This window comes from Rhinichthys klamathensis, unplaced genomic scaffold, assembly GCF_029890125.1.
Source record: "Rhinichthys klamathensis goyatoka isolate OS25496 unplaced genomic scaffold, OSU_Roscu_1.1 h1tg000053l_1, whole genome shotgun sequence".
NCBI classification, from domain to species: domain Eukaryota; kingdom Metazoa; phylum Chordata; class Actinopteri; order Cypriniformes; family Leuciscidae; genus Rhinichthys; species Rhinichthys klamathensis.
Window position 1 is genome coordinate 1,474,298 of NW_026606598.1, and position 11,935 is coordinate 1,486,232.

The 11,935-nt window shown below is 38.8% G+C and overlaps 1 protein-coding gene across 2 annotated transcripts in view; it reads right to left on the minus strand.

Annotated features, from left to right (window-relative positions):
* tet1 (tet methylcytosine dioxygenase 1) overlaps positions 1 to 11,391 on the minus strand; it is a 39,791-nt gene extending 28,400 nt beyond the window's left edge. The window contains exons 1-2 of one of the 2 annotated variants that reach the window (XM_056248077.1): positions 11,052 to 11,391; positions 7,641 to 9,199 (exon numbers count right to left, since the gene is read on the minus strand). In XM_056248077.1, coding sequence (XP_056104052.1) covers positions 7,641 to 9,032 — 1,392 coding nt within the window. In that variant the 5' untranslated portion in view covers positions 9,033 to 9,199; positions 11,052 to 11,391. Of the gene's footprint in view, positions 1 to 7,640; positions 9,204 to 11,051 lie in introns of both variants that reach the window. The other variant, XM_056248076.1, reaches the window with a different exon arrangement.
* Positions 11,392 to 11,935: the final 544 nt, after the last annotated feature.

Sequence of the window (11,935 nt, forward strand, 5' to 3'; positions counted from 1 at the left end):
TCTTGAGCAGTGTAGTAGATTCAGAACAAAAATGAGAGATCTGGTTTATACTTTTTGTTAACTTGACTCACATGGATAGTCTGGATCAATTCAGCCCGCTGAGAACGGTCCAGTCATTTTCCTTGATCTGCTGTGTTGATTTTGTGTGTGAGATCTGGCAAGGTCAACTGTGTAAATGTTCATTTGGGATTCAAATTTTTACTTGCCCAGTTAAAATTTTCACTGGGCACTGGTACCAGCACTGACCATCAAAAACCCCACATCGGACTACTTTTGTCCACATTATGGCCAATATATTCTATATTTCAGATTCTGTCACTTCACAAACCTAAAACAATGTCATTAGTAGGAAGTCATTGACTCTTAAGTTCTTATCAGAGAGCGAAAATGAATGAGATTCGGAGATTGGATTTAAGTGATACATGCATTGCATGCTTGACATGAGATGGATACTCACAGGTACTGCTTCTACAAAATGTCCAAAAAGTTTGAAGTTTGTTTCCGGTCAACGTTTCAGTGCACACAACTGCCACAGACAGCTGGAATCATGGATATTGATTACCCTACGTGCCGTTCACCCTAATGGATGTGCTATAAGGAGGATGATTGCTATCATTTATCGCTTGTAGCTCACGGCCAGAGCAACCAGTTGGCAGACTCTACTGACAGTTTTAAAAGTCATAATTTCAAGACATTTCTTTTCCTTCACAATGCAGCCAAGAAAAAGAAACCTCTTAAAATAGAACGATTAGGTCTCAAAAAACGAGGAAGACAAATTTGGTCAATTCTAAAAGTGACATGGCATGTTATGATGTGGGTTGGGGGTCAGTTATAATAATTGTTAAACCCTTGCTTCTCAATGTCTGGAGGATTTGACAAGCCAACAAAAATACAGGGAGAATTTATAGTTGCATGGATGTCAAAGTAATTTATTCTCCACATAGCCAATTGAATCTGGACATTATAATAAGCACACGGAATTAGTAAAAAACACCCGGTGTTCAATGCAAATCATCTGAGACCAAAACTAGCAATATAAAACATTTGTTGTAGGCCACAGCTTTAAATCAAATGGAGAACTTGAGGTTACCATCTTGATAAGCATACTCAATCCGAATAAACACTTCCTGGAGAAGAGAAAGTCACCATGGTTTTCTGAGAAACTAGGTAGAGTTTTTCCATTCAGGGTAATATATATATTGTTTGCCTGTAACACAAAGCAGAACCCAGGGGAGGATGGGCTGCTGTATCTACCTTTGAGACTGGAGACACAAATCCTCCAGCTACAGAAAACCCTGTGATTTAAGGCTACGCCTACATTAATAATCCAGATACATTTGAAAACGCTCTTCGTCCACACTAGCGTTTTCCAAAAGTTTCTCATCCAAACTGAAACGTCGAAAACCGCTAAATTCACCTTAATGCGCATGCATAATACTTCAGAAAAGCTCACTGAGATGATACAGACAGAACAAGACATGATAAAGTTATCACGCAATTCTTCTGGCAGGATTATTTTATTGAGCAAAATATCCCACTGATGCATCCAGGTTACACTCACAACATCAAGTTTGGTCTAAAATGCAACTGCTCTCATGTTTTGCCGCAGGACAGCAATTGCGAGTACGTTTTCTACCATCTTTGCAGGACTGTGATGTGAAGAGTGTGCAAAGGAACATATTTTAGCAACTGTGTGTAAGTGAATAGCACATAACAGGCACAATACAGGTATAAACATGAATAATCAAATGTATCCACTTTGGAGAGCGTTTTCAAAAAGATTTGTTTTCATTAATAAAAACATTGTCTCAGTTTCAAAACAGAGAAAAACGCATTAGTGTGGACAAGGCCTAGGAACCTTCCGATCAGCGTTTAGGAATACCTGAACTCCTGAAGCCACTGTATTCTGAAGCGTTACCTCAGCTTCCTGCCTGGCTTCAGGGGGCTGTCAGAACTGATTAAAACCAGACCTAACTGAACCAACAGCCCTCTTACCCTTTGTTTTCTCTATTCCTCGTCTGTGCCAAGCCAAGCAGCCCCCTTTGCCATTCACAAGGACACGGCAGTAGCTCCATCTCTGAGGCGTGCCAAAAAATCATAGTTGAAACACTTTGAACCGATAGCTCATGGGGTGTCGTTGTAGTTGGAAGTGTCACAGCTGGCTGGCAGATGTGCACACCCAGCAGAATTTGTTTTTAGTATGAACATGTCTTATAATTAGGAATGGAACAAACATGATCACAAAGGCCTGCTGATGTTAAAAAGAACAGACATGAAGTTACTGAGATTTAATCTGAATCACAAACCCTGCATAGTTCAACCCTCAGCAAAAGCTACAGTATGAAAAGTAAACAAAACACACATCACTTATAATTGTTATGACTATTCTACGGTGATGAAGGAGACATGTTGCGGCACAGGCTGTGAGATGTGGTATGTGATCGCTTCTAACCCAGGGGTCATTTTGTTCAATAACACTAATTTGAGAAAGACACAGCAAAAACAAAGAGGATTACATAAAAGCGACACCTGATGTCTCATACTGGATCCCATATTACCCAGATTTCTTCAAGTAATTATTATTGCAATAGATAAACTTCTTGTTTAGAAGTCAGAGCACATGTAAGTCTTACCCATACCCACTATCAGGATCATCTGATGCAGTTTGGCAGCACCAGTGTTTCATGTTGGTTAACTTTTGACTTGATAGTAGGTGTGGACACAGGCTGATCCTGATATTCTTGTCTGGAAAGCCTGTTTTACACCCAAACAGACCAGATTTAAACTGTCCAAGAGGTAAAGTAATAATACAATACAGAACAAACCTTAAAATTAACTGTTTTGAAATATTTTTGGAGTCCAAAAATATGACTGATATATATATATATATAAAAATGTATATAGCCTATTTGATGAAAAATGATACTTTATTGGCGACAATTCTAGTTCAATTTATTTATTTAATTAAATAAGCATTTTAGCTGAATCCTTATGTATATGCTACAAGCTTGGGATACATTTATTTAATCAAAAATATAGTAAAACCGTATAATATTGTGAAATATTGTTAAAATAACTGTTTTTCTCTTGACTATATTTGAAAATGTAATTTATTCCTGTGATGGCAAAGCTGAATTTTCAGCATAATTACTCCAGTTTTCAGTCACATGATCCTTCAGAAATCATTTAAATATGATGATTTGGTGCTCAAGAAAGTTCTAAAGAACTTTTTATTTGTACCATTATAAATGCCTTTACTGTCACTTTTGATCAATTTAATACATCCCTGCTGAATTAAAGTATTATTAAGAAAAATGTATTAATTTTTTAAAATAAATTACTGACCCCACTACTTTTGAATGGTAATGTATATGTAACTAGAATACTCATTGTTCATCTTACATCAATAAGAGGGTGAATTATATCACTGAAGTGAATATTTCATAAGCGTCAACATTTCCTCTTGCACTTATTACCACTTTACCTATCATGTGACACCCATGGGCAGATGGATACACAAACAACAACTGCTTATGTAGTTAATTACATAATTACAGATGGCCTTTCCCATCAACCATTTAAAGATAAAGACCCACAATCCCAAGCGAAATAGATATTCAGTCCACAAACCACCCGCTTGCATCCAGACACTAATGACAAGCTAACTAAAGTCTGACTACATAACTATGGCAGATGTGACCCTGGCTGAACGCTGGCCTAAATTTTAGGGAAATGACTGATATGTTTACAGACCTCAATCTGGTGTAATCCCGTCATCATCCCTATCCCTGACAGACAACTACTAACAGACAGACATTAGAGAACAGACCCAAACACTCACAACTGACAGCAACAATTATATAATTGTGTGAGAGTGAAAACTATTGTGTGACTTTTTAACAAGTTCAAACATTTCAGACGGAACAAAACTAGCAACTATATGCACAAATGCTAAAATGTTGTGATTAGTTACACGTCATTTCGCATTTGGCAGACACTGTTATCAAAATTGACTTATACTGCATTTAAACCACATTTCATCATTTCATGCATTCCCTGGGAACCGAACCCATGAACTTAGCATTGTTAGCTCCATGCTCTAACTTGCAGGAACGCTGACTAAAATTACAAAAACATGGGAAGTTATATATATTCTCACAGTTCCTTATTGGCAAATTTGACAAAGGGTCTAAAAATACAACTTTATAAAGTTCGATAATTAGCGCTAAATCATAAACAGCAATCCAATTCAACAGCAACTAGAAAGTGAATTTAATTGGGAAAACTTTTATGTTGGCTTGACAAAGCCTTGTCTGGAAGTTTTATAAGCTTCTTAACATGACTTAGCATGTGTCTAGCATTATTTTACATTTTGTTAACATGTTGGTTGCATGTTTTGCTAGCATGACAAGCATGTCTTACCAAAACAATTTAACACATTGCTAGTATGTTTTAACATGTTGCTAATATGTTTTAGCATGTTGCAAGTAAGTTTTATTAATTTATAACTTTTTTAAGTTTATTAGCATGATTTGGCATGTTGCTAGCAGGTTTTAACCAAAGACTATAAAAAAAAGACGATGCACCTTCACTCTTCTCTACTTGAGAAAAGTGATGCCGCCAATGCCCCAAGATGGCACTAACATCTTGCACTAATTATATTGTTCGGAGCCCGAGTCTGTGCAGAAGTGAGCGTAAAGTGGAGCCGGGGTAGCCTGCGCCCATACTCCTGCAGAATCAATCACAAGCACACGCCCCTGAACTTTTTTTAAGTAGCCAGACTGCTCCACTTTTGAGTCTGCTGATTGTAGTACAACTGAAGGCTTGTTAAAATAAGGTAATACAACTACTATCCATATAGTCATATCCTTTACTACATCAGTACATTACAGTCCTATACTACATCCAGCCACCTGGGGGCGATCAAAATGCTATTGCTTTGGCTTCACTTTTCAGGACGTGAGCAGCACCCCCGGTTTTAGCACGTTGTTATGAATTAACATGTTGCTAGCATGAATTAATATATTGCTAACATGCTTTAGCAAATTGCAAACAAGTTTTAACACATTGCTGGCATGATTTAGCATGTTTCTAGCATGTTTTGTTAACATGAATTAGAATGTTGCCAGCATAACTAAATGAACAGCTAGACTAAAAAAAGACAGGAATTCAGTCTTAATCAGCACAATGACATAGTGAAAACAATTATCATTGCCTAAATCAAAAATGCATAAGACATACATCCAAACTGTCAAACTACTGAATTGTCTGTGGGACTTGTCAAACACGCCAATAAGGGTAGGACATGCAGTAACATGGAGACTTAGCATATGTAGAGTGCCATTCATTTTCTCACACACAAATATGCACACACATAGACACTTAGGCAACGTGTAATGTTCACAGAGAATCATGTGATGGGTTTTGCCTAAAACAGTGCTCATCTATTTATTTCATATTTTCTCGAGTCACTGCAGTCAGAAGACAGTGATGATGATAAGTGTATGATCAGTAAGTCAAATTGAGATAACAAAATGTCCAAATCTGTTTCAAAGTCTTTATTTAAACCTCTCCAGCCTAGTAATGTCATTAAAGTCCCCATGAAATCAAAATGTAAGTTTTTTGGCTTTTAGTATGAATCAGGGGCGTAGCCAGTATTGGGCCAGGGCGGCACTGGCCCGCCCACATTACTCACTGGCCCGCCCAGGCAAGTTTGATAAAAATACATTTTTAGTTTATTTTTATTCAAATTTATTTAAGAAAATATATTAATATATACCTGATTTATTGTTGACTGCTGTGTGTGTTTAATTCGTTTTCCGAATAAAATGGAACTGTCGAAGCAAGTTGTAGAAAGCCTCTCTCCGGAACGTTATTGGTTGCTATGGTTGCTGGGGGTTCCGACAGGAAAACTCTCAGCGGCGTCGGCGCCACAATAATGGCTAAACAACTTTCTTTAATGTGCTATTTGAAAAAAGCAAGAGTTGAGGAAGAAGACACGCCACTGCCTTCATCTACCGAGTCCACCCAGCCCAGTTCTTCCGACTCATTACCCCAGGAGAAGGCTAGTCAGGTGCTGGTGGCGGCTGCTTCTTGCTCCCTCTCTCCCGATCAGCCTAACGTGGGTTTACCCGCCGATCTAACTGCGATATTATTATTTTAGCTTACTTTATTTTCGGGTGAACTGTCTTTGCACTGCTGACTAGCCTGAATAAAATAGACAGGTTATTGTCTACACTGGTTTGTCCAGCCTTTATTAAGCTCTGTTGGTTGAACATGATGATTTGCCGAATATTAAGGTGTAACTGTTTTTGCAGTTTCAGTTTGTCTATTAATTTTTCTACTCTCTAAGGTTAATTATTACTGAAGTCATTTTTTTCTATGAAAAACTATAGGCCCACTCACATTTTCACTGGCCCACCCAAAATACAATTTCTGCCTACGCCACTGGTATGAATATGTTAGCCTTAATGACAAAATTTGCATTTAGAGGATATAAGAGGTCAAAAACTTAGTTTCTCACCCCCACCAATATGGATCAACGATTTTGATGTCATGTTTGCAGTCATGTCTAATATAGTTTTTTACTGTCCCATCCTCCAATAACAGCCTTTTTGCAAAGACTCAATCAATATTTCATTCTGAGCCCTGAAAATGCAAGGGAGTCATTCTGTTAGAGAATGCGGCTGTCAATCTTTTTCTTAACCAAAACCACGTTTGAACAGAACCATATTTAGCACTCCAAACAAGACTGACACCTGTAATCCTGCTGCTATGTGAAGGTAGTGACAGGATCACCAGACAATCCCCACTGAAATTTCTTGAAGTGACTAACTTTTATCACAACTTTTTCTCCTTGTTACTACCTCTGTGACTGGGTGGAAGTTTTGCATCACCCCATAGACATTATTGATGTGTAAACTGATGTATTCATCTGTGTGACATCACAAAATGTTCAAAATTAATTCAAAATAAATGTTGTTGTTTTTTACTTGGACTAATATTAAGGAAAAGCTGGGGGTTTTTAACGATATGACCATTTTAATTGATTGACATTTGAAAGTAATTCTAAACAAGTAAATGTTGTACAGAGCATCCTTTGCCTTGACTTGAATTAAAAAATGTTAGGGCAGGGGTCTCCAGTCCTGCTCCAGGAGGGCCACTCCTTTAGATCCAACCTTAATTAAATACAACTGAACCAGTTAATCAATGGCTGAATCCGAAATCGCTCCCTATATCCTCAAATAGGGCATTATTTGAGGGGACAGCCATTTGTAGTGGTGTCTGAAACCATAGTGGACGTTACTGAGTGGACTCTTTCTATTCCAAATTGCACCACAATAACAAGTGTACAGCAGATGTACACTCAACGGCTGTCCGAATTCGCTCACTCGTTTTCATTCACTCCTTCAAGTGAACTGTATTAGTGGACTAACGTAGGGAATAGTGATTGAGAGTTTAGGGATAGGGGGCGATTTCGGATTCAGCCAAGGTCTTACTAGGCATACTAGAAACTTCCAAGCAGGTGTGTTGAGGCAAGTTAGAGCTAAACTCTGCAGGACAGTGGCCCTCCAGGACCGAGTTTGGACACCCCTGGGCAAGAGAGACACATCAAAAAGTTGAAGAGTCAGGTGCCTTACCTCTCTCGAACAGATCATGAGGGGCTTTTTCCTCAGCTCAATACACTTCCTGAGCTTACAGATCTGATGGCCCGTTTTTCTGTTCAGGCAATTCCTGCATTCCCCACAGTTCATCTTGCGCAGACAAGGCACGCAAACGCAGCAGCGACTTCTCTTCTTCCTCTCCCTCCTCTCTTGAACTCGAAGTAAACGCCGCTGAATATCCTCAACTTGGAGCGGAGGGTTTCCTGACGCCCTGTGCTCAAGAACCGACTCTGACTCGCTGTCAAACGAGGACTGGGTGCTTTCTGTGCTACTGGAGAGCAATGCCGTCACCTGAGGCCTATGGCCCATTTCACGAAGAGTGCTGTTGTAAATGGTTGTGCTCAGCGAGAGGAGAGAAAGCGCTCCCTCTTTCTTCATCGACATTTCAGTATCGTCAATTTCATCTTTGGTGTCTACATCTGCAGTGCTTTGCAACTCACTTTTTTCCTTCTGGAGAGAATTTGCAATGTTTTCAAGTGCTTGTGATTCATTGGAGGATTGACACACTTGGGAGGCCACAGTCTCACCTGCTTCTGTAGAGTTTTCTGGAGTGGTTTCAAAAGAACTGTCAGGAAAGTCCATGTGTGGAACAATGTGTTGAACCTCCTCAACCTGACCTAAAACGTGCTTATCTGACTGTGAAGGGGAGGGAGTCGTTGGGCCTGAGGTATTATTGTTGTAGGCAAAGTCCACGTTATTGACGGGGTCGTGCCTCAGAGGGTCATGCTGCTCAACAAACGCTGTGTTTGGCTGCTCATTAGAAGCAAGGCAGCTTTCGTTTTGTACGGTTTCTGTGTTTGCTTTTACCTTCTCCTCCTCTGCCTTGTCAGTGTCGTGAACAACAGTCTCTATGTGCTCCTCCGCAGTTTCCTCTGAGCTTATATTAATGCTCTGTCCCTCTCCAGTGGGAATAACAGCACCCTTTTGTTGTCCATCACCAGTAGGATCATGAACTTCTGACCTTTTAGCATCGGTATCCTGTTCCCTGATCTCCTGATCTCCCTTTCTTCTTGTAACCACCCTCCTGTAGGACTCAACTTCCTGTAGGACGCTCGAGACACTATTCCTTGGTGTCTTTCCTTTTCCATTAAGTTTTGACAACAAGCCATTTTGTTTCACAGAACCACGAGTGTGCCTGGGTCCTTTACCACTATGAACATTCTTGACTGTCCTCTTGCTGGGCTTGCTGTCAACAGTCCTCTGGGCCCCCTTTAGTGCTTGTTTTTTTTCTATGGCCTTCTTGATCTCACCACTGGCTTTGAGCGAGTTGACTGTTTGCCTCCTAGTCGTGGAAGCTTTCACCCTTCTAACATTTCGCTTTTTGGATGCACAAGATGACTTCTTGGGTGCTTTGGGAATATGAGGCATAGCTGAAGTAAGTGAGGGTGAGGGAGGAGGAGTTCAGGAAAGCCGGCATGGAAAAGAGTATGAAGATGACTCTGGACAACAGTACTTTTCAGATCTTTTAGGTAATGTTCCCAGTTTCAAGTAAGATCACACTGACATTTTTCCACTGTTGGCATATGGATGTATGGCTACCTGTGGAAAGGACAATTCGTTTATTGAATTACGTAGCCTCTGATTACATAAAATCATGCATGAAAATCTTGCAATCTTGACATTCAAATTGGGGATTGTGGCTTTTAGTGCATATTATTTATGGGCTTTGAAGCCATCTGGTGTGCTCCTCCATACACATTTAAAATGTACAGTCTTTCTCTTCTGGAAAACTGAAAAAAAAATATTGATGGGTGTGTTGCAATAAGCTACCTAGTTCAGTAATTACGGCACTGATGATCAGAGAACATTTATCTTTAACAAAGTTGTTCCTTTAACCGACATTGCATCACATTTTTGAAGTGTGAAATATAAATTGCACGAGCCAACTCAGTTATTCGGCATAAACGTGTGACAGCAGTAAACATAATCTAGCAAACCTTTATAATATTTTACGGCTGAAATGTGATGACATTTTACAACGAGAGTACGTTAGCATGTCGCTGGAAATAGAGTCATCAGTCTCAATATGTAGTTAGCCAGGATCCTTACCAATGCCCAAACTGATTCACCACCTAGAGAGCTGATTGAGATGCACCTGATGACACATTCTGCACTACGCAGATTTTTGTCCAATCAAATGCTCTCTAGAATGAGAATGCTCTTCCCCCTCATAGCACCTGCACAGACTAGCAAGTAAGAAATCATGAATTATGGCTGCGTGATGTAAAATAAAGAAAGACCTCTGCCTATTTAAAAAAGGATGATTCCATCAATATGTTTCAAATAAATACACAAACACAGTACAGAACAATGTGCTGGTCAAGCCATTAAAATTGGGTCATTCACTTCAAGCTAATCAAGTGTAACATGAAAGATACAGTAAATAGGTCATCTATAGATATCATGATGCCTGAAGTATGATATATTTTGATGACTGTGTATGCAGGTGCAAAGTATATGCTATATTACTCTGTCCTATATTAGGGAATATCCTCACTAGACTCCAAACACTAAATTCAGGGTGTAAATAAAGTAGGCTATATATGAATACATTTCAGTATGGGGGAAAAAAAAGCAAAATAGAGGATAGTATGAAATATAATGTTGGTATACTAAAGGATATATGCAACCTTTAAGTACAAATGTATTTAGCTCACAAATACCTCATCGATTGAATTGCTAATAAGACTAATTCTGATGCTTAGCGAAACGTCCCATAGTATTACATGGTTATTAAACAGTACCATAGTGTTAACAACAGCTTTTGGACATTGGAATGTTTCTTTTGACATATTCCATTACAGTAGCTGTTACCTTAAATATCATGGTAATCGTTTAGTACCATAATATGGTAATCATTGAGTACCACGGTACTTTTTGTAAGGGATAATCTAATTTACATATTCATTGTTTTCAACTGTTTGTTTTCATGTATCAACTCGGAATCTCCCTCAAGGGAATCAAGTTTCACTACCTGCCGTGAGTTAAATGGAAGCATAAATTAGGCAAGTGTGAGGTGTTTATATCCACAAAGTGGATCTAAAGACACAAGTTTACACACTGGCTGTGTTTAAAACCTAGTTAACTCCCTACCTACACAGCATTTTTGTGCGTCAGTCACAGACGAGTCACGCGCCTACGATTCCCAAAAATGCTGTCTAAGTAGGGAACTAACTAGGTTTTGAGATAGTGCTAGCCGTTGTGGCTGACTAATCGCTTTTAACGTCCTCACACGCTTATCTCTAACAACAGTTTGTTTCGTTTTCTATAAACTGCCCTACAAACTTTAAATCTGATACGAATCAAATAATAAAACAAGAGGGCTTTAATCCGTAGGCTGCTGCATTGTTATTAACACTTTGAAGGGAGTTGAAATACTTTACATACCGGAGAGACAGATGCACTGTCTGAAGGGCTAATAATATTCCCCGCCTGTACGACACGACCGATCCTTCCGCATTTCTCTTCGATGGATCTTCCCTAGGCACGAGTGAATAGTCTTCACAATATAACTGTGAACTGTGACACTGACATGCTGCCACAGAGACTAAAGCACCTGATAAAAGGCAAATCCTTCTTATGCCAATCCATTCACGGCAGCCCTCTGCCAGACTCGACCTGCACTCTCCAGTCAACTTCAGGATATTTAATGGACGTCGGCGTGAGGTGGCGGGAAAACCCGGACTGGATTTCTGTTCTCAACATAGACAATCTGTTCAGGAATCAAATCTATACATAGACATACAGTATATATGTATATCTATAATATTTATCTATAATAAAAAAATAAAAAAAACTCTCTGCTCTTTGCGCTTTAAGCTAACTGCTAAATGCGTGTACCACATTTCAAGATGACGTCAGTTTGGTTTCACTATGACATCGTCACTTCTTGACTCAACGATCAAACGGTCTGTGAATGACTCATGACATTACCTTTTCTGTACCTTTACAGTCTATGGTACTTACAGTGAGGCCCTACATTATCATAATTGTATTATTATTGTTCTTGTTGTTGTTTAATTATATTATTATTACAGAATTTCCATATACAGAAAACAAGTCAATAATGATCATCGTCATGATTAATATATTTTTTTATAATATTATTATAAAGGCACAACATTGTCCAGTGCATTTATATATAGACAACTTCAATAATATTTATGTACATCCATAATAATAATGATAGTAGTCGTAGTTAGTTTATTTTTTTATAAGTAGTTTATTTTATAAGTAAGTTTATTATATTATTCTATTACGCCATGTTCATA